At 45.0% G+C, this 23392-nt stretch overlaps 1 protein-coding gene across 2 annotated transcripts; it reads left to right on the plus strand.

Annotated features, from left to right (window-relative positions):
* The first annotated feature begins 164 nt into the window (after positions 1–164).
* Positions 165–22271, plus strand: cnot9 (CCR4-NOT transcription complex subunit 9). 2 transcript variants are annotated; one of them, XM_060828221.1, is made up of 8 exons: positions 165–313; positions 6352–6528; positions 8418–8533; positions 11519–11628; positions 12078–12187; positions 13312–13410; positions 15235–15326; positions 19947–22271. In XM_060828221.1, the coding sequence occupies exons 1-8, from the start codon at positions 290–292 to the stop codon at positions 20113–20115; spliced, it is 897 nt and encodes a 298-aa protein (XP_060684204.1). In that variant the 5' UTR covers positions 165–289; the 3' UTR covers positions 20116–22271. The 2 variants fall into 2 exon arrangements, with proteins under 2 accessions (XP_060684204.1, XP_060684205.1); XM_060828222.1 differs by lacking the exon at positions 165–313 and adding an exon at positions 516–552.
* The last annotated feature ends 1121 nt before the right edge of the window (positions 22272–23392 follow it).

The following is a 23392-nucleotide window of genomic DNA, read 5'->3' on the forward strand; positions in this document are numbered from 1 at the left end:
TAAAAAACCCGGGCGTGCTAAAGCCGCGAGGTGAAAGGGTAAAGGTGACATCGTTCAAACATCGAACTCCGCGGGGACGGGCTCAAGCCGGAGATTATCCGACACCGAGAGGGACACCGGGGGGGGTGGGGAACGGGGTGTGAAGACCCTGAAAGATTCTGCCGTTAGAAATGTAATTGTGTTTCGGGGGGTGGGGTCAGAGGTCAGGGTTCACCGGGTCCAGGCGCCCTGGAGCCTCGGGATGTCGATGTGAAGGTCTTCATTTCCCCCGAAAAGGCACCGGCGGAAGATGCACAGCCTGGGAGCGGGAGCGGTGAGTCCTCACGGGGATGGGGAGGGCCAACTCAGGCTGTCGCCGGGGGGTAGGGGCGACCTGTCGGCCCTGGGGCCGCCGCCTCCTCCCGCGCTCTCTCCAGGCGGAGGGTACGGCCTGGGCTGCGGGGGTTGGGTTGTGGTGCAAGGGGCAGGCTTTGCTCGCACTCCCCGTGCTGGGGGGGAGGGGGAGGGGGAAGGGAGCACATTCCGCCCCAGGCGGCCGCTGGAGCCCCGTAGGTAGGCTCCAGGCCGAATCCGCTGGGTTTATGGGAGACGGGGTGGGTTGGAGTGGGGGTGGGGGGGAGGGTGTGGGAGTTGGGGGGGGCGGGGGCTTGGGAGTTGGGGGTGTGTGGGAGTTGGGGGGGGCGGGGGCTTGGGAGTTGGGGGTGTGTGGGAGTTGGGGGGGGCGGGGGCTTGGGAGTTGGGGGGGTGTGGGAGTTGGGGGGGGCGGGGGCTTGGGAGTTGGGGGGGTGTGGGAGTTGGGGGGGCGGGGGCTTGGGAGTTGGGGGGGAGTGGGGGCGGGGGCTTGGGAGTTGGGGGGGGAGAGTGGGGTGGGGGGTGTGTCTGGGGGTGGAAGGAGTCAGGAAAGTAGACCCTGAGGTTAAAATCAGACCAGCACCTGCCACGATCAGAGAATCGCTGGTGAAGGGCTTTTTGCCCGAAACTCGGTAAAAACAAGGACTGCAGACACTGGAAACCAGAGTCTAGGTCAGAGTGTGGTGCTGGAAAAGCACAGCAGGTCAGGCAGCATCAGAGGAGCAGGAAAAATCGACGTTTCGGGCATAAGCCCTTCATCAGGAATCCTGCTCCTGTGATTGGCCGGTTTCCTCCCACAGTCCAAAGATGTGCAGGTCAGGTGAATTGGCCATGCTAAATTGCCCGTAGTGTTAGGTAAGGGGTAAATGTAGGGGTATGGGTGGGTTGCGCTTCGGCGGGTCGGTGTGGACTTGTTGGGCCGAAGGGCCTGTTTCCACACTGTAAGTCTAATCTAATCCTATGGAATGACTGAAGCGGCCAAATAATCTCTCCTGTTGTTCTGAATTCTTGATTCTCTGTTGATTCAGGAAGGATAGGTTGGCCTTGGAGGGAGAATAATGTAGATTTACAAGAATTGTACCTGGACTTCAGGGATTAAGTGGCATTTTCTCTAGAATGTAGAAGGTTGAATAGTGACCTGATCCAAATCTTCAAGATATTAACAAGAAAAGACAGGGCAAATAAATGGAAACTATTTTCACTGCTTGGAGATTCTAAACTAGAGGCATAATCTGAGAACGATCGTTCAAGACCATTGCATTTTGAAGAAGGGTGACTGAAGCAGAAATGTTAATGCTGTTTTCTCTCCACAGATGCTAGCAGACCTGCTGAGTTTTCCAGCAATTTCTGATTTCATTCTGGAGAGATGTTGCACACGAAGGGTGGTATATGTTTGGAACTCTTCCACAATTGGCACTGAACACTAGGACACTTGTTAATTTTAAATTGAGGATTTCTTTTTGCTAAGTAAAACTATTGAGAAATATGGGCCAAAGACAGGTATACAGAACTAGGCCATAGATCAGCCACGATCTCATTTAATGGCAGAAGAAATTTGAGGGGCTGAATGGTCCAGTCTTATTGCTAGGACTTACAGATGTGTAGTGGGCGGCACGGTGGCACAGTGGGCGGCACGGTGGCACAGTGGTTAGCACTGCTGCCTCACAGCGCCAGAGACCCGGGTTCAATTCCCGACTCAGGTGACTGACTGTGTGGAGTTTGCACGTTCTCCCCGTGTCTGCGTGGGTTTCCTCCGGGTGCTCCGGTTTCCTCCCACAGTCCAAAGATGTGCGGGTCAGGTGAATTGGCCATGCTAAATTGCCCGTAGTGTTAGGTAAGGGGTAATGTAGGGGTATGGGTGGGTTTCGCTTCGGCGGGTCGGTGTGGACTTGTTGGGCCGAAGGGCCTGTTTCCACACTGTAAGTCTAATCTAATCTAATGTCTTTTAGGTGGCACGATGGCTCAATGGTTAGCACTGCTGCCTCACAGCACCAGGGACCCGGGTTCGATTCCAGCCTCAGGCAACTGTCCCGTGTGGAGTTTGCACATTCTTCCTGTGTCTGTGTGGGTTTCCTCCCACAGTCCAAAGATGTGCAGGTTAGGTGAATTGGCCATGCTAAATTGTCCACAGTGTTAGGTGCATTAGTCAGGGATAAATGTAGGGGAATGGGTCTGGGTGGGTAGCTCTTCGGAGGGTCGGTGTGGACTTGTTGGGCCAAAGCGTCTGTTTCCACACTGTAGGGAATCTAATCTACACCAGGAGAAAGTGAGGTCTGCAGATGCTGGAGATCAGAGCTGAAAATGTATTGCTGGAAAAGCGCAGCAGGTCAGGCAGCATCCAAGGAACAGGAAATTTGACGTTTCAGGCATAAGCCCTTCGTCAGGATTCCTGATGAAGGGCTTATGCCTGAAACGTCAAATTTCCTGTTCCTTGGATGCTGCCTGACCTGCTGCGCTTTTCCAGCAACACATTTTCAGCAGATGTCTACACCACCCTCACAATCACTGTTGCTTTTAAATTCTTATCCAGCTTAAACTGTTAGGATTGTGGAGTGTGTTTTTCAATGTCTGTGCAGCAGAGCCTGGATTCCAATCCTCTTGGCTATCCCTGGACAATGGGCTTTCTCCCACACCCCTGTCCCTGTCCTCAAAGCCAAGTTTAGGACTTGGAACATCATGATCCTTTTGTGGCCATGCCAGCAGTGCTGCTAACTCACCCCGAGGGTGCACAACTTGGTGTAGGAGTCTTCCCTGATCCCGAGGGACTGCCGAAAAAGTAATTATAACTAAATGTTGATAATCACCATGGCCAATTGAAAAAATGAATTTAAAGAGAAAATGTAATCAAAAGGACCTGACATGTCTCATGGAATCAACTGGCGTGACCTCACAGGTGCAGCTGTGTGTAGATGGACCACACTGGTCACATTCAACGCTGGTGCCTACCTTTGTTATTGGGGACATCTGGGAGGGGCGATGGTGAGATGTTGGAAGGGAGATGGTGACATCATTGGACTAGTAATGTCCAATTTGGGGATGTAATTTAAATTCAGTTAATAAGATCTGGATTTGAGCCCTAGTCTCATGTGACTAATCATCGATTGTTGTAAAACCCCGTCTGGTTTGCAGATGTCCTTTAGAGAAGGAAATCTGCTGTCCTTACCTGGTGACTCCAGACTCTCAGGTGTATTGAACCCTTACCTGCCCTCTGAATTGGCCTCAGCAAGCCACTCAGTACAAGACCAATTAGGAATGGGCAATATGTGCTGGACTAGTCAGTAATGCTCACAGCCCTCTAAAAATATAAAGGGAAAGGAACAATTGAGCTTGTACCTACTGGAGTTGGAGGTGATGTTACTGAAACACAAGATTGAGAAGGGCATTCTCATACTATACCCCTTTTTCTCCCTGTATCTATTGTCACGTGAAGTGATGTAGAACTAGGAAGAATAGTTTTGGGGTCTTATTTACAGATGAAGGCAAGGAGAAATTTCTTCTGAGGATTGTTACTGTTTATAATACTTCTGGGGGCAGTAGAGATTGGGTCCGACTATTTTAATCAACCTGATGAAGAAGCAGCATTTCAAAAGCTACAGCCTCCAAATAAACCTGTTGGACTATAACTTGGTGTTGTGTGATTTTTTTTTAAACTTAATTTACCGGGAAGACAAGTGCTATGGAAAAGCAGACAGGAAAGACAGTTAAGGTCACATCGAAAGTTTGAAAGGCCTTTTCCTCTGCCTGTTTTGTCTGTAACCCTTGAATGTTGGGCTTAGTGCACTATGGTGGAAGCTGGAAGTTCTGCTCAGGTGGGAGTCGGTTTCAAGATATTGAGTAGGCCATTTAGGACTAAGATAAGGAAATACTTCATCACTCAAAAGACAGTAAACCTGTGGACGTTTTTACCCCAGAAGGCTTTGGAGGCCAAGTCACTGAGTATGACCAAGAAAGTCTTTTTTTGTAGGTTTTGGAAGGCATTGTGGGGTATGGGGAGAAAGCTGGAATATGGTATTGATGTGGAGGAGCAGCCATGATTGTACAGTATTGAATAGTGAAGCTGTATAAAGGAATGAATGGACTACTCCTCCTGCTTTCTGTTTTTGTATTTGTGCCAAATCCTCAAAGTCCATTCCATATTAGCCGCCTTTGTCTTTTCCCATAATCATGTCCTTTTTTTTGTTCCTCATCTAGCTATTTGCATCAATTTTGTTTCACTTGTTATTAAGTTCCACATTTCTTCAGCCCTCTAGATAGTTTTTTTTTCCTGAATTCCCTCTTGTGCTTATAACTGTCTTATTTATAATCTGTAGTTCTATCCTCCTCACCCCAAACCACAGGGAGAAATACCTCTCTGTTAACCCCATTCCACCAATGCCTGAATCTTAGACACACTATAAGAACGGCAATAAACTGCTTCACTCCTCAAACCTGTTCTGCCATTCAGACAGATTATGGTGACCTGTGGCCTTACTCCACATACCTGCCTTACAGCCCATATCTCTTGCTACCTTTCCTTAACGAAAAATGTATCCATCTCCGATTTAAAATTTAACAACTGATTGAGCATCCACTGCTGTTTGTGGAAGAGAATTCCAAACCTCTACCACTTTTTTGTGCATAAAATACTTCCTAACATCTCTCCTGAGCGGTCTGGCCCTAACACTTATTATCTTCTAGTCTCATAAATCAGTCAATATAGAGGGAAGCCGTTCAGCTTCTCACATCCGTGCTATCTCTTTACAAAAACAACTCAGCTGGTGCCCTTCTCCGGCTTTTTTCCAGTTCCCCTGCAAAGAATTTTTTCTTCAGATAAGGATCCAAATCCCTCTTGAAAGCTGCGATTGAATCTACCACCTCCAAACCATCAGCCAGTGCATTCCACATCCTAACGTGCTGCAAGAAGATATTCCCCATGTTGCCATTTCAAACCAAGATAGAGGAATTTCTTCACTTGGGGGGTGATGAATCAATGGAGTGACAGTGATGGATTTATAGATAAAGATAGCCGGCGAGCGTGGTGTTGAGTAGATGATCAGCTGTTATCAAGAATGGTGCAGTAGGCTGAAGAGGCTGAATGGCCTCTGCTGTTATGTTCTACCTGATCTCCGTATTCCCTGATTCTCTTGGAATTCGAGGATCTGTTGATCTTGGTCTTGAATGTATCAGTTGTCCTCTCTCTCGTTGGGGAAGAGAATTCCAGGGATATACAGTCCTGGAGGTGAAGGTATTTTTCTTCATCAGACCTTACTCCAAGACCATGTTGTTTAGTTTCAGACTCTGGCCAAGTGAGCGACCTCTAGCCGAACCCTTGAAGTATGTTTTAATTTGCATGGCAGTTTCCCTGACCAGTGTTGGACAGTGTAAACAAACTCAGCTGCTGTGATCCCTCCAGCTGGTGTGGGGTGCAGCTTCCTCTCCATTCCTGTAGTGACTAAGAGCAGCAACAGAGAAGGGGCTGCCAAAGCATTGTCAGTGCTCTGTAAAGTCTTGACCACACATTAAACAGGGAACGTCACCTACTGGTAAATGCTGTGTGTTGGTTAACGGAAAACTGTCTGAAAATGGGTGGTCTCTTTTTTGTGTTAAATAATCATTGCCTTGGTAACTGACTGTTCTGATGGGAGAAACTCTGGTGGGATGACTGTGATGTGGCTGCTGTGCATTTACAGCCTGCAAACATGATGGAGACAAATTCAGTGTAGCTTTTAAAAAGGAATTAGATGCATAAATTGAGAGCGGTCTTGCAGGGCTTAAGGGGAAAAGCAGGATGGTGGAGTGAGACAAGCTGAATTGCTATTACAAAGGCATGGGTACAGACCTGACCAATCGAATGGCTTCCTGCGATTCTATTGTGTGTGACTCTCCTGCTCCTTGAGTGCTGCCTGACCACCCACTTTTCCAGTGCCTCACGTTTTGACTGTTGTGTGTGATTCCCTTGTCATGATGCTGATCTGCTTGTTGATTTTTTTTTTTTTGCTTTGCTCCCTCTCCTGCTCACAGCCGGTTACTGCGCTGGCTCAGGTGGATCGTGAGAAGATTTACCAGTGGATCAATGAGCTATCCAGCCCCGAGACCCGGGAAAATGCCTTGTTAGAACTCAGCAAGAAGAGGGAATCGGTGCCTGACCTGGCCCCCATGCTCTGGCACTCTTTCGGAACTATTGCTGCCCTCCTACAGGTGAGGGTCATTCACTCTATAAATATTTGTTTAGGCCACAGCTCGAATATTGTGTAGTGAGTTTTGAGAAGATTTGTAGCTCAGGTTGAGGTTCTGGATGTAGGTTTACTCGCTGAGCTGGAAGGTTTGTTTTCAGACCATACTAGGTAACATCTTCAGTCCACCTCCGAATGCAGAACTGGCAGTGTAGCCCACTTGCTATTTGTATGTTTGGGTTTCTTGGGTTGGTGATGTCATTTCCGGTGGTGACATTTCTTATGGTGATGTCATTTCCCATTCTTTTTCTTGAGGTGGTAAATGGGATCCAAGTCAATATATTTGTTGATAAGAGTTCCGTTTGGAATGCCACTCTTCTAGGAATTCTCGTGCATGTCTCTGTTTGGCTTGTCCTAGGATGGGTGTGTTGTCCCTGTCGAAATGGTGTCCTTCCTCATCTGTACGTAAGGATACGAGTTGAGATTGGGTCATGTCGTTTTGTGACTCACTAGTATCCTTACATACGGATGAGGAAGGACACCACTTTGATTGGGACAACACATCTATTCCAGGACAGCATAACCCGAGATAAGCATGAGAATTCCTAGAAACATGACGTTCCAACCAGAACTCTATCAACAAACACATTGACATTAACATTTTAGGAAGCTTTTAGCTGCACACTTGATGCTAAGGCATTAAAAGGCTCTGTGCCAATTGCTACAAAATGGGATTATAATAGTGTGATAACTCCTACGTGGCCCAGGGGAATTATTAATTAATTTTGACTTTCATTTTAAAAGGGTAGAGGGTCTACGATGGTGAGTCTCAGCAAGCTGATTAGCACTGCCAAAACTAGTGAGGTGCAAGAGTTTGTGATCATTTTTTTTATTGTTTTGTTTAATTGTCAGACTTTTCCCAGACCTCTGTTTTCTTAAATTTGCTTAAACAGCAGTTTTTCAAAAAAAAACTCCATATAAATACAAACAAAAATGACGACATTTAGACCCTCCTTTCAGCGTGGACCAAGCACCTGCAGTCCTCACTATCTCCTAGTTGCTGAACCAAGCCTGATGACCTAAGCTGTGTGGCGGGGAAGGTGTGTATGAAATGTTCACACAGTTGAAGGGTATGAAGCATGTACACAATGCAGTAGCAGACCAGGGTTTGTTGCTGCATTAATAGTGCAGAGGCTTCAACAAGACACCACATCTCCCATGGGAGTTTAAATTTGATTGTACTAGCCTTTGGAGCACTGCTCCTCAACCACCTGATGAAGGAGCAGCATTCTGAAATCTCGTGCTACCAGATAAACCTGTTGGACTATAACCTGGTGCTGTGTGATTTTTTAACTTTATACACCCCAGACCAAATCCTGAAATTGAAAAGAAGCAGCAACAGCGACCATGAAATGAGAAGATTGTGAATTAAAGTCCCGTCAGTTTCTGAATGTCTCTGAGAGAAGGAAATCCACAGCTGTTTCCCTGTCCACCCTGTACAGTGTGTGACTCCAACAATGAGCTTGAGGCTTAACCATCTTTTGAAATGGGGCAGTAACTGTTGTGGCTGTAAGACTTGGGCAACTGCTGATGGGTAATCAATGCTAACCTCACCAGCAATGCCAATATCTTGCAAATAAATATTGTTTAAACGGGTCCTGTTCAATGTACGCTTTGTTTGCTCAGTTTCTCCAGGCTCTGTGGTCTTATTTCTTTGCTCCCTTGTCACCTGATGCTGATCCCATTCAGAACCTGCGGAAGCTTCTGGGAACGCCAACAGGATTGTAGCTTTGACAGTACCTGAAGAACCATGATTTGGTGTGGTTGTCTGATGGTCATGCTGTAACCCTGCTCACTTCCTGCATTACTCTCTTTGTATTTTAATGTGTTTTATTTCTGCATTTTGTTTTCCAGGAAATTGTAAATATTTATCCATCTATCAACCCTCCAACTCTCACAGCTCATCAATCTAACCGCGTGTGTAATGCACTCGCATTGTTACAATGCGTAGCATCACATCCAGAAACCAGGTAACATCAAATATGCATCTAGGATTCTGTTTGCTTCTGTTATTTCCTGCTGAGCTCTTTGGCTTCACTTGGGGAAGTCCAACCTTGTATTTGTCTGATTTCTTGTTGGATTGCTTCACCCTGAGTCTCCACCCCCAGTGAAGGCTGTGGTGGCTGCAAAGGGTTTGCAAAACAATAGTAGGATATATGAATAGGAAGAATTGAGAGGGATATGGGCTAAATGCTGGCAAATAGGTCTAAATTAATTTAGAATAGCTGCTTGGAGTTGGATCAAAGGGCCTGTTTTGAAAGTGTACATCGCTATGACTTTAAGAAGGAATAAAAGATCTATATAGCACTTTTCATAATCTCACATGGTATCAAAGTGCTTTACAGGTTGGAGGTATTGAAGTGTTGTACTGTAAGAAACAAAGCAGCCAATTTTTGCGTAGCAAGGCCCCACAAGCAGCAACAAAGTGAAATCCTCTGTTTGACGCTGTAAGTACAAAGAACATAGAGTTATGGGTAAATTACCACAAATTGCCTTGAACTCTGATACTTATTAAGAATTCTCACAGACAATCAAGCACTGAAATAATAATTCAAACTTCATTGCATGTAAGAACCAAATATTAGAATCCTCAAGCAAGTATAAGCCAGTGACCCAACTTAGTTATTACCTGATTAAAGGTGAAATCTGGCCAGGACTGTTAATGGAAGGCCTCCTTCTGCAGTATTGTTCTTCGAAGTTCTGCTAAAATGGAGTTCTGGTGTTCAATTCTTATACAGAGTTTTGTCCTTCTGTGTCTGAGTTGCTATATTGATTATTTCTTTATAATTCTTTCTTTTGAGTTACTGTAGGTCTGCGGCTGACTTCCTTATCAAAAGTAATTTTTGTTTCTTGTTACTTTTGCCTTGAGTGTCTATTGAGGCCACTACTTTCCTGTGATTTTTTTTTAAATGCTTTTGTCGAACATTCAATTCTTGTGAGAATAAAGTTTCAGTTTATCAGACAGGTGTCAAAGCAATTTTGCTTATGTAATCTCAGCTAATTGCTTGAGTATCTGTGTAATGGTCTGTCTTTGTTTCTTAGCAATAACTCAGAATGCAATAAGCTGTTATGTATAATAGCCTATCTTTTCATTCAGACAACGAACAGTTAAAGTTCTGAAGTCTTTAATATCAGAGTCATACAGCTCAGAAGCAGACCTTCAGTCCAACTCGTCTGGGCTGACCAGACATCCCAATCTGATCTAGTTCCATTTGCCATCATTTGGCCCATATCTTTCTAGATCCTTCCTATTCATAACCCAACCAGATGCCTTTTAAATGTCATAATTGTACCAGCCTCCTCCACCTCCTCTGTCAGCTCATTCCATTCACATCTCACTCTTTGCATGAAAAAGTTACCCTTCAAGTCCTTTTTAAATCTTTCCCCTCTCACCTTATGCCTATGCCCTCTAGTTTTGGACACCAGAAAATGTTAGAAAACAGAAATAATAGCAGAAAGAGTGAATCTTTTGAGTCCGTGAGTCTCCTTCAGAACATCTGATGGACAATCATTGGACTCAGAACTTTAAACTCTGTTTTTCTCTCTGCAGATGCTGCCAGACCTGTGCGTTTCTCCAGCACTTTGTTTCATTTGCTTTAGATGTCAGCTGAGAGAGAAATGTTGGTCAGCACATGGAACAGTACAGCACTATTAACAGACCCTTCGGCTCAACATGTCTGTGCTAACCATGGTGCCATTCTAAACTAATCTCATCTGTATGCACATGGTCCATATCCCTCTGTTCCCTTCCTGTTCATGTGTTTCTCTAAATGCCTCTTAAACATTGCTATCATCTCTGCTTCGACCACTTTTCCTGGCAGCATGTTCCAGGCATCTAGCACCCTCAGTGCTTTTTAAAAAAAACAAACCCCTTAAACTTTTCCCCCTCACCTTTAATCTATGTTCCCCTAGTACGTGCCATTTATATCCTGGGAAAAAGACTTTGACTCCTAACCATGACTAATCATTTTATATATTTCTGTCAGGTCGCCCTGATGGAAGTGTATAAAGTGAAGTAGAGATATTCTAGACAAATGGTCCTCTTTGCAGATAAAATGGGACCTGTCAAATGCTCCATGCTAAAAGCTAACAGACCCAGTTTGTGAACTTCTTCATACTCCTTCCCAGTATTCCAGGATTTCTTGAACATAAATGAACAACCCATTTTCTTAAAAGATCCCACACTGCTATTGTAGTCTTCATCTGAGGGGGCAGCCAAAACCAGACATTTATGTCTCTTTTGAAAAAAGTCACCTTTCAGTACCGCATTGAGTTATCAGTCTGGATTATGGGCTGAAGGAACTTCAGTAGGCTGATCACTGTCCAGAGAGCTGGGGAAACTGGGCTTTTATTCTCTCGAGTTTTGGAAAATAAGAAGTGATCTCAATAAAACCTATAAAATACTTAAAGGAACAGAGAGAGGGTAAATGCAGGGAGGCTTTCCCCGTAGTTATGGGGTTTAGAGCCAGACCACCCAAATTCAAAGTAATGGGATGACAGGATGAAGATGAGCTGAAATTGTTTTACTTAGAGTGGTGAACCTTTGGAATTCTACACACCAAAATGCAGTGAAAGCTCAGTCTTTGAATATATTTCAGATGGCAGATTTTTGGATACTAATAATGTCAAGAGCTATGGGCTAAAGTAAAAACATGGCATTGAGGTAGATGATCAGCTATGATTATATTGAATGGATGACCGATCCCAGTTCTAATGAATCTAAAGTGGGGCTCAATCCACAGCACAACATTTTTGACCACTCTGAAAATTCATGGATGTTGAGTGACTGAGCAGGCACCAGGATTGAATGGCCTATTCATGCTCTTGCATTCAAACAGCATTACCAAGAATTGTAATTTAATTATAGTTTGTTAATTGTATGCAAACTAGGCGATTTATTTACTTGTATGTTATCAGACCTGATCTGTAATATTTTTTTCCCTGCTGTGTTCCAGGTCAGCATTTCTAGCAGCTCATATCCCGCTGTTTCTCTATCCATTCTTGCACACAGTCAGTAAGACGAGACCCTTTGAGTATCTGCGACTCACCAGCCTGGGTGTTATAGGTAAGCACTCAGCTTTCTGTTTGTTTGGTGAGTCTTCTTGGTGGTAAATATTCTGTGGTAAAGTTTCACTGACACTAGAAATCATCTTGCAGTGGCTCAGAGAAGTAGTTGTTCTCTCTGTAAATGTGAAAATGGTGCAAATTGGAAGCGATGACAAACTCAGCCCCATTTCATTAGCCAGTCATAATCTAGTGCAACTTTTCTGACCAGTTTTGGGGCAAAGTATCATCACTGATAGTCAATCGTGGGTATAAATGTGGGTCATTTTACTCTCGTGGTTCAACCTGACACTGGGCAGGCAGCTGACTGAAAGATGAGGCTGGGATGCAGGATTGGGAGGCGATGCTGTAATTCTAGTTCCATGCAATTTGTGTGATGTAGTAGCCCAGGGTTGAGTGTGACTGTAGATAAGTGTTTTTAAACCCTTTTTTTTGTCTTTCTTTCTGCAGGCGCCTTAGTGAAAACAGATGAACAGGAAGTCATCAACTTCCTTTTGACAACAGAAATTATTCCTCTCTGCCTCCGGATAATGGAGTCAGGAAGTGAATTGTCCAAAACGGTACGGGTTGCTGTCATGTAAAATGGAAGTGTCTTTGTCAAAGTTTGACCTTTACAGTTCTGCAAAGGTTTAAACTGTGTAATTATACCAGGCCCCCAACAGTCACTGTTAATTTTATATTCATTGGATCTTTAATTAGGTGACATGGTGGCTCAGTGGTTAGCACTGCTGCCTCACAGCGCCAAGGACCTGGGTTCGATTCTACCCTCAGGTGACTGTCTGTCTGTGTAGTGTTTGCACGTTCTCCCCCTGTCTACGTGGGTTTCCTCCGGGTGCTCCGGATTCCTCTAGCAATCCAGAAGATGTGCAGGTTAGGTAAATTGGCCTTGTTAAATTGCCCATAGTATTCATGGATCTGTAAGTTAGGTGTGTTAGATATAGAATAATATATAGAAATATAGAATATAGGTAAATATAGAATAATAAGGTAGGGGAATGGGTTTAAGTGGGTTACTCTTCGGAGGGTCGGTGTGGACTTGTTGGGCCAAAGAGCCTGATTCCACACTGTAAGGATTCTATGATTCTTTGAATTGTATTCAAGTGATGGCCAGTAACGTACATAAAGGAGTGCAAGTGAATCCCAGTTAATGCTCACCTCCTCAATACAATGAAACATTCAAAGAATACAGAGTTAACACAGGTTGTCAGGTAGATCATAGAATGGATCCTTTTCATGTCCCAATAAGGTATTCTTGCTGAATGAGATGTTACAGCTCTCTGAGATCCCTCTCTGCACCTTCCCCCTATTTGTTTCAGTTCCTTGTGATAGCTCCTAAAAGTTCCTATCTCTGACACCCAGTGCTCCTGCAACCTTTCTCTAACATTCTAATTAGAATCTTCCCACTCTAATACCTTCACGCTGCGAATGTGCTGCGTTCAGAGCTGCTGGTGAGGTGATTTACACCACTGTTTGTTAGATGATATACTTTTAGCTGATGAGCAACCAGTCTGGACTGCTTGAAACTTTTCCCTGTGAACTGTTATGTTTTAGGATGTGGATTTCAAGTAGTGGTGTAGGCACAGATCTTTACTGTATCCTGTGTTCATGTCCTCTGCACGGTTGGATTGAATGTTCTTGCTTTGTTTGGTGATCTGTGTAACCTCTCTTTCATTCTGGCTCCTAGGTTGCAACTTTTATTCTGCAGAAGATCCTGTTGGATGACACAGGACTGGCTTACATCTGTCAGACGTACGAACGATTCTCTCATGTGGCCATGATTCTGGTGAGCTAAGAGTGAGCTGAATTCCCTGTTAATTGGCATTGTTGGGAATGATAGTATATCCTTTTGTATTGCATGCCTTAAACAGGCCTTTGCGTTTCATGTTTATTGTTAATTTTTTCCAATTCCTTGCTTGCTTCCCCCGTTGTGCCCAACCAATCATACATGCAAAATGAAACACATATGCAGCAGGGAGTCAGGACATTTAATGGAATGTTGGTCCTTATTTCATGGGATTGGAGTAAAGAATGGGGAAATCTCACTGCACCTGTACAAGGTGCTGGGGAGGCCACATCAGGAGAACATTTCGTTTTCCTGAAGGGCTCGACAGGGTGAATGCTGAGTCTAGGACTACAGGGCATTCTCAGAATAATGGGGCACCAAGTTGAGTAGAGATGAGCCCACATTCGGTTCAACCATGACCTAGCCCTTCGGCCCATCAACCTCGTTCCACCATTTAACAAATGGCCTACTCCAGTTCTTAATTTGTACATTCATAATTACTTTTGGTTAGTCCAAAACAGTTGTCCCTTTTAAAACCCGCGCTGTTTATTTCAGACTGTTTGATCTTTAGGTTCATGGATTAAGACAAACGGGAACATTTTGAGGAATATTCTCCATCCAGAGGGTGGTGGGTTTCTGAAATGCACTGCCTGAGAGGTTGCTTGAGATGATTAAGCTCACAACCTTTAAAAAGTACTTGGATGAGTGCTTGAAATGTCATAATATTCAAGGCTTTGAGCCAAACGGTGGCTCAGTGGTTAGCAAGTACCAGCGTCCCAAGTTCGATTCCAGCCTTGGGTGACTGTCTGTGGGGAGTTTGCACATTCTCCCCGTATCTGTGTGGGTTTCCTGCCACAGTCCAAAGATGTGCAGCTAGGTGAATTGGCCATGGTAAATTGCCTGTAGTGTTAGCTCATTAATCAGAGGGAAATGGGTCTGGGTGGGTTACTCTTCAGAGGGTTGGTGTGGACTTATTGGGCCGAAGGGCCTGTTTCCACACTGTAGGGAATCTAATCTTTTTTTAAAAAATGCTGGGAATTGAAGATAGTGTAGAGTTAGTTTTTGTCAGTGCAGATGTTTCTGTGCTCTATAGTTTGATAAGTGGATGATTAAAATGTCCCAGTCACAATAGCCATAGAGTCATATATAGCTCAGAAAAAGCCTGTTGGCCCATTGTAGGAGTCGCCTCGAGTGTCTGATGGTTAGAGAGAAATAATCAAATTGGGACCTCTACTCCAGGTGGTCATCCATTGATCCTTGCTGAGAATTGATTTTTTTCCTTTTCTTTTCTGATTTTGTTCTCTAGATATGGGGAAAACCGCGTTTATTGTGTTTGAACAGATGATAGAGGGTTGTCTTGAATTGCTGCAGTCCGAGTGGTGAAGATGCTCATATGGTGCTGTTAGATAGGGACCCAGTGATAACAAAGGGCAAACCAATGTGTCTCCCAAAACAAGGTGACGCATAATTTGGTGATTTGATGTTCCTATAACATGCTGCTCCTGTCCTTCACGTGCTGGAGGGCAGGGTGAGAGGTCGTGTCAAAGATGTCTTAATGACTTGCTGCATTGTACCCTGTAGATGGTGCGTGCTGTGGAGGAAGTGAATACTGAGTTCGTGGGCACTGATTGAATGGACTGACTGTTTTGGGTGGTGCTGAACTTTTGGAGAGTTTAACTGTGGCTGATTTTTGATTTGCACATTTGAATGGGATGAGAATCTGAAACCTCAGCAAGTATGGATGGTGTTGGGGGGAAAGGGGAATGATGCAACTTACCAGCATTTGCTGAAGCAGCTATAACATTGGCTTGTCTGTGTGCACAGGGTAAGATGGTGCTGCAGCTCTCCAAAGAGCCCTCAGCCAGATTGTTGAAACATGTCGTTCGTTGCTACCTTCGTCTCTCTGACAATCCAAGGTAAGTTCAAACCCCAATGATCAGCTGATAATTGGCAAGCAAAACGCACCCCCCCCCTCCTGAAAAAAAAATGGCAGTTCCGTCTGCGCAGGTGATCTTCCCAACAGCTTGCACTGTTTGTCCTGGGACTGGGAATGTCCAGGACTATTAGCATTGACCCCCTAAACCCCCAGCAGTGCCTGGTCTCCCTCTTCTCTCTGACCTAGTGGTAGCTCCACAGTGTTCAGGGAATCAGGAGCCGTGATTTGGTTGTATTATAAATGTAATATTAATGCAATGATCCACGCTGATGGTACTACTGGATGAGTTCAATCCCAGAATGAAATCTGGCTTGGTAATTTTTTATTGGTTCACACACTGGTCAGTAACTGAAATGTAGTTGCAAGAGGCTGGAGAATTTCTTTACCAACAGAGGTATATTATATAAATAATTAAATAAAAAGCAAAGTATCTAATGATTATCTAAGATTACAAAGAGACCTTGATCATCCCAGGTCAGTGGGGCTGAGGAGTGGCAGATGGAGTTTGATTTGGATAAACGCGAGGTATTGCATTTTGACAAAACAAACAGGGGCAGGGCTTCTCCAGTTAAAAATGAGGCCTTTGGTCGTGTTGTAGCATAGAGGGACCTAGGGTGTGGGTATATAATTCTTTGAAGTTTGCAAACATGTAGACAGGATAGTTAAGGTGTTTAGCACGCTTGTCTTCAGTGCTCAGACCTTTGAGTATAGAAGTTGGGACACGATGTTGAAGTTTACAGGATGTGGGTGAGCCCTGTTCTGGAGTACTGTATCCAGTTCTGGTTGCAATTTTACAGGAAGGACATTTATTAAGCTGCAGAGGGTTCAAAAAAAGACTTATCAGGATTGTGCTGGGAACAAGATGGTTTGAGTTAAAAGGAGAGGCTGGAATTTCTTTTCAATGGACTGTAGGAGGTTGAGGGGTGACTTTATAGAAGTTTATAAAGAATCATGAGGGCTGTTGATATGGTGAATGACAGGTGTTGTTTCCCTAGAATGGAGGATCTCAAGACTGGGGGCTATACTTTGATGATGAAAGGAGAAAGATTTTGAAAAAGACATCAGGAGCAACTTTTTGACACTGGTTTGGGTGCAGAATGAATTTCCAGACGAAGTGGTGGATGTGGGTGCAGTTAGAGTTTAAAAAGACATTTCCATAAGTTGAACAGGAAAGATGTGAATAAGAAATCTTTGAAAGGGTATGGGCCAAGCACAGGCAGATGGGACTAGTTTAGTTTGTGAACTTGTTCAGTGTGGACAGTGTTGACAGATTGGATTCTATGATCCCCTTCTCCAAATTATCAAACGCACCTGTGCCACTGTTCTAAAATCCAAGCTCTAAAAGTATACATGTGAATAATGTGTTAGCTGCTGCCCAACAGTAAACCTCCATCCCAAGTGTTTTAATGAGCACGGCCATTGGTCCTTCTTTCCTGAAATGGTTTAATTGGCTGTAGGAGATGTTGCTTTAGCAATCCTCTAAGGAGGGCAGTATTCCAGAGGCCCAGATGAATGATCGTGGGACTCGTGTTCAAGTCCCAGTATGGCAGCTGATGGAATTTGGGTTCAGTTAATGGGAAACATACAAAGACCAACAAAGGGCCACAAAGCAGCTCATAAGAGCAGCTAGAAAGGATTATGAAAGGAAACTTTCAGCTATATTTATTATAAAGGAAAATGGTTGGTTAAGAGAACAATTGACCCAGTGATGGCTGAGAGCAGGGATATTGTTAATGATGATGAAGAAATGGCAGACATGCTGAACGATTATTTTGCTTCAATATTCACAGCAGAAAAGGAGGAAAGCTTGTTAGAAGTCCTAAAGAAATGAAGAGGATCAGGGACAGAGTGTTAGTTAAATTAGTTTAAGTAATTCATTGATAATAGGGAAATTAGTGGAATTGAGGAATGATAAATCTCCATGATCAGGTGGTTTCCATCCATGGGTGTTAAAGCAGGTGGGAGAGCACATTCCCCATGCCCTGACTGTAATATTGGATTCTTGATTCAGGAGTTGTACCTCTGGATTGGAAAGTTGCTCATATTGTTCTGCTCTTTAAGAAGAGTGACAGGGGGAAACCTGAGGATTAGAGACCAGTCAGCCTGACCTCTGTCTGTCTTGGGGAAATTGCTTAGACCTAAAATTAAGGATAGGATAACTGATCACCTTGCAAGATTTCAGTTGATCAGGGAGAGTCAGCATGGATTCATGAAGGGTAGGTCATGCCTGACAAACCCCAGAGTTTTTTGAAGAGTGACAAAGGTAGTAGACAGAATGGATATTGTTCAAACAGACTTCCAGAAGGCTTTTGATACAAGTCCCATAAAACCCGAGTTAGACTCCACTTTGAGTACTGTGAGCAAATCTGAGCATCACACCTTTGGAAGAATGATTTAGCTCTGGAGGGAGTTCAACTCACGTTTCCGAGGATGTTAGCTGGACTCCAGGGGTTATGAGGCAAGAATGGACTAAATAGGTCTTTATAAAGGGTAAGTAGTAATCTAATAGAGGTCTTTGGGGGAAATTAACAGGGAAAGACAGGGTAGATAAAAAAAAACTATTTCCATTGGTTGAAAATTCGAGAACCAAGTCTTAAGAAATGGGACCAGACCCTTCAGGGGAGATGTTTAGAAAGCACTTCAATGCACACCGAGTAGAGGAGGTTTGGAATGCTCCTCCACAAACAGCAGTCGATGCTAATTCATCTGTTAAATCTGAGAGAGACAAATTTCTATTAAACAAGGGTAATAAGGAATGTGGGTCCAAGGCAAGCATATGGACCTAGGCTACTGATCAGCCATGATCTTATTGACGATGGAGAGGCCTCTAAGGCTGAATGGCTTACTTCTGTTCTTAGTTAATAGAATCTAGAATTGAACGTTAGCTTCAGTGATGAAGGTGGGGGAGACTCTGGTTAGAGTCATGCCAGGCACACAGGAAGATGGTCATGCTTGTTGGCGATCAGTCATCTCTGCAGGGGTCCGTCAGGGTCACATCCTAGGCCCAACCATCTTCAGCTGCTTCCTCAGTGACCTTCCCTCCATCATAAGGTCAGAAGTCGGGATTCACTGATGAATGCAGAATGTTGAACACTCAGATACTGAAGCAGTCCATGTTCAAATGCAGCAAGATCAGCACAAAATCCTGATCTGGCCTCAAAAATGGCAGCTAACACTTGTGGCACACAAATGACAGGCAATGACCATCTTCAACAAGACAAAATAACGGTCATGTCTTCATATTCAATCATGTTACCATCATTAAATCCCCCACTCTCATCATTCAGGAGATTACCACTGACCAGAAACTGATCAGGACTAGCCATACAAACACAGTGGCTACAAGAATAGGTCAGCGGCAAGGGATCCTGCAGCAAATAACTCCCCTCCTGACTCTTCAAAGCCTGTCCATCATCTGCAAGGCACAGGTCAGGAATGTGATGGAATACTCTCCACTTGCCTGGATGGGTACAGCTCCAATGACATTTAAGGAGCTCAATGCTATCCAGAACAAAGCAGCCCACTTGATTGGCAATACATTCATAAACATTCACACCCTCCATTATTGATGCTCAATAGCAGCAGTGTGTACCATCTACAAGATGCACTGCAGAAATTCACCAAAGCTCCTCAGACAGCACCTTCCAAACCCATGACCGCTTCCATCTAGAAGGATAAGGGCAGCATATATATGGAACATCACCCTCTTTAAGTTCCCCTTCAAGCCACGCACCATCCTGACTTGGGAATGTATCACTGTTCCTCAGTGTCACTGGGTCAGAATCCTGGAATTCCCTCCCTAAGGGCATTGTGAGTCAATCCACAGCTGTGTGGACTGCAGTGGTTCAAGGCAGCTCACCAGCCCCACCTCAGCGGGAACTGCTGGCCCAATCAGTGATGCCCATATCCCACAAAAGGAATTTGTAAAGAATTGCAAGAAAAAGAAGAGTTTACAGGAATACAGGGAAAGTACAGTGACAAAATAGATAGCTCTTTCCATAATTCCCTGTGGATTTCATGAGTTATAGGGTTTGATGTGAACTAGGTTCGATTCCAGACACGGGCAACTGTCTGTGTGGAGTTTGCACATTCTCCCTGTGTCTGTGTGGGTTTCCTCTGGGTGCTCCAGTTTCCTCCCACAGTCCAAAAATGGATTGGCCACGCTAAGTTGTGTGGTCAGGTGGATTGGCCATGCTACATTGCCCGTAGTGTTAGCTGCATTCGTCAGAGGGAAATGGATCTGGGTGGGATACTCTTCGGAGGGTCGGTGTGGACTTGTTGGGCCAAAGGGTCTGTTTCCACGCTGTAGGGAATCTAATCATCTAATCTAAATCGGGCAACCTCATCCTCACTCTCTGAATGTGGCTCTGTGTACAGAGAACCCCGCTGCTTGTTTCAACACTTGTTTTAGAGAAGGGAGGGTCTTGACAGATGTAGATGATTAAATGCTGGTGTACTGCAGGATCACTGTTTCTTTTCCAACGTTTTCATTGTGTTAGTGTGGAAGAGAGAACATCCCTGGTGTGCTTTATCAAATATTGTGTAACAGGCTTTCGAATGGCTGGCCTGGGTGTTACTGTGTCATGTTTATATCTTGCAGGGCAAGGGAGGCGCTCCGACAGTGCCTGCCCGACCAGCTGAAAGATACCACGTTTGCCCAGGTGCTGAAAGATGATACTACTACCAAGCGTTGGCTGGCCCAACTTGTCAAGAATCTCCAGGAGGGACAGGTTACCGACCCCCGGGGAATCCCCCTGCCACCCCAGTGACTGAAGTGACCCTCCTATAGGCTGAGGCCATCAGGCAGCATCGTTGCTGGCGCAGTCTGGGATTTGGGGAGTGGGGCAATGCTCTATTTGTACAGATCACTGTGGTCTTTGAAATAATGGGGATGTTGGACTCCTGAGATTCTGGACAGTGAACTGTGGAGTACATTACTGGACAACCCGTCTTCTTTGCTCTTCCGTCTCTCTGCTGCCAAATAGCACTCATTTACAACATGGACTGTGATTGAATGAGCCAAGCTGAGCTAATTTTGATGAGTGGTTTGTCCTGGTTCTAGGCCTGTGTGAAGGGGACTTCTCTCTGTTACATGTAGCCTCACTGCATCAGAAAGTAGGGAATAGTTGAGTCCCAATGTGAGGCCATTCATGACTTCTAAAATTATTCCTACTCTCTCCCATTAATCCTTTTTGACATGCCAATGCATATTCTCACCAGCCCCACACACTCCTTGCGTTGTACTGTAGGGAGAGACATTTCCTGCACTGAGGTACATTGCCTGTGCTTCCTGCTGGTCTCCTCCTGCACCTATTACTTTGGAGCTTCACTGATGATCCGAGCTAAGACTGGAAGGTTGTACTGTGGTGTAGGCTCTCCTTTTCGTCAGGCATGGATGGGAGATGTGTAACTCAGTTGAGAGATCTGTGTGAGTAAACAGTTCTCTGGGAAGGTAGTCCACTAATTTGACCATTCATGGGCTCAGTCTCTGGAAACTTGAACTGTTTTCCTTCAGTATATTCCAGCAATGTTTCCGTTCACCCAACCCTCCCACCTAGCCTCCCTTCCCAGACCTCCAACAAGTCTATGTTTTCAGGGTATCCGTTCTCCTGTGTGCTGTTTGCTGGCTGGCTGTTGTAGAGGACACCCCAATCCCAAGCTCTGGCCCAGCTGAATCTCCCTTCGCCTCTGTTTCACCAGTGAGAGAACTTTAAGGTCAGACAGCACTTCAGTCACTACTGGGTGGCAGCTCGTTAATATTGGGGCACAGCTGTCCCAGCACCCCAAACTGCCTTAACACATTCCAGCCTGACTTACTGAAGCCTCAGGACCCCTGGGGTCCAGTCACACCTCCAGGATACCTCTTACAGTAATCCTCCCATTCCCATCCACCTCTGTCCCAATCCCATGTAGATTCTGGGCTAGTTCTGGCCTGGGCTTTCTTTAAGGGGAGGGGGGTACATTGAAACCTACATGTAATAACTTTTTTAAAAATACCGTTACGTTAACCAGTAGATTGTGTTGAGGAAAATGTTGCATTGAGATCTATTTACTGTGAGCCCCATAATGGTCCAGGGGTGTTTATAACAATGATAGCTGCCACTTAACCCCTTGCTGGTGCACGTGATGATTATCCCTCACTGCCCCTCCTTCCCTAGCTTGGTGTACAGTGGGTATGTGTGCCCCCATATATGGTGCATTACCGTCTGGTATACAGAGTCTGCGTGGTGTCACTTAACACCATTCATTGAATTCCTCATTGATCTGCAACTTTCTGTCAGTGTGTTAGCACTCTGCGATCGGCGTAATGCTCCTCTCCCTGGTAGGTTAGCTGGGGAGAGGGGGCATTCAGTCAGGCTGGGGGTTACCCTGTAGGGAGCTGCTTTGCCTTACTGCCAGTTGAGGCCTTTATATAGGTAATTAATGCCCCCATTTAAAAGCCACCTCCTGTTGCTGGTGTTCTCCCAGTGGTGAGAAGTGGGGACAGACGGCAGAAAGCTCAATGGGAAAACCCCGGTGGGAATTGCTTGTGGATCTTTGGGAATGCCCCTCAATCGAAGGATTCAGATTAAAGACTAGACTTTGGGAAGGGGGTGGCCTTCTGGGAGCAGTGATGCCCCTATCCCCCTTGCCCTGACCTGCTGAGCGATTGAAGAGCCTCTACCTCTTGATCTCAGGGTAGGTCCACTGCTGCCGTCTTCATCGGCGTTGACCGTAATTCAGTCCATATTCTCAAAAAGAGATAATGTAGGGATCTCTCCATCTCTTTAGGGGCTGATTTCTATTAAATACCATCATGTGTGTCTCGGTAGAAATGTGTGAGATTTGTAGAGTGAAGGAGGAGGGCAGTGTTGCTGCAGGTCAATGGGAAATGACACCTTTTGGAACAGTATTGATATGTAATAAAAACAGAGACGTGCTGGAACTACGCTGACTGAATCTTGTGTACCTCCTTCAGAATGATTTCCCAACATTATTGTATCTTTTTATCTTTTCACAGATTCTGATACCTGGTGTACATATCCCATTCTTTGCTTCCTATTTTGACAGCAGTAACAAGATCACCCTCCACTCTATTGTATTTCTGAAGCACAAATGAAATGGCTTTCTTTCTGAAAGTACCCTTTTGGGATACAGCAGAGGCGTGATGTTTGGTTGGGTGAATTTAGATGAATTTGCATTTTTGGTTTCCCAAAACTTCCTATGACTGGAAATTTCCTCCCCCTTATCTGGGTCTTAGAGATCAATCCTTTTCCTGGAGCGTCGGAGGCTGAGGGGTGACCTTATAGAGGTTTATAAAATCCTGAGGGGCATGGATAGAATAAATAGGCAAAGTCTTTTCCCTGGGGTGGGGGAGTCCAGAACGAGCGGGCAAAGGTTTAGGGTGAGAGGGGAAAGATATGAAAGAAACCTAAGAGACAATTTTTTCACACAGAGGGTGGTATGTGTATGGAATGAGCTGCCAGAGGAAGTGGTGGAGGCTGGTACAATTGCAACATTTAAAAGGCATTTGGAAGGGTATATGAATAGGAAGGGTTTGGAGGGATATGGGCCGGGTGCTGGCAGGTGGGACTAGATTGGGTTGGGGTATCTGGTCGGCATGGACGGGTTGGACTGAAGGGTCTGTTTCCATGCTGTACATCTCTATGACTCTGACTGTATGACTCATTTGGGCTGGCACGGTGGCTCAGTGGTTAGCACTGCTATCTCACCGCACCAGGGCCCTGGATTCAGTTCCACCCTCGGGTAACTGTGAAGTTTGCATATTCTTCCCGTGTCTGTGTGGGTTTCCTCTGGGTGTTCCAGTTTCCTCCGACAGTGCAGAGATATACAGGTTAGGTGGATTGGCCATGCTAAATTGTTCATGGTGTCCAGGAATGAACAGATTAGATGGATTAGCCATAGGAAATGCAGGGTTACAGTGATATGGTAGGGATGTGGATCTTTTGGGGATGATCTTTGGAGGGTCAGTACAGACTCCAAGGGCTGAATGGCCTGTTTCCATAGGGATTGTTTGGCTGGAAGCAGGTAGCTTGTCTCTAGTGT

The sequence above is a fragment of the Hemiscyllium ocellatum genome, chromosome 7 (genome assembly GCF_020745735.1).
Source record: "Hemiscyllium ocellatum isolate sHemOce1 chromosome 7, sHemOce1.pat.X.cur, whole genome shotgun sequence".
Classification (NCBI taxonomy): domain Eukaryota; kingdom Metazoa; phylum Chordata; class Chondrichthyes; order Orectolobiformes; family Hemiscylliidae; genus Hemiscyllium; species Hemiscyllium ocellatum.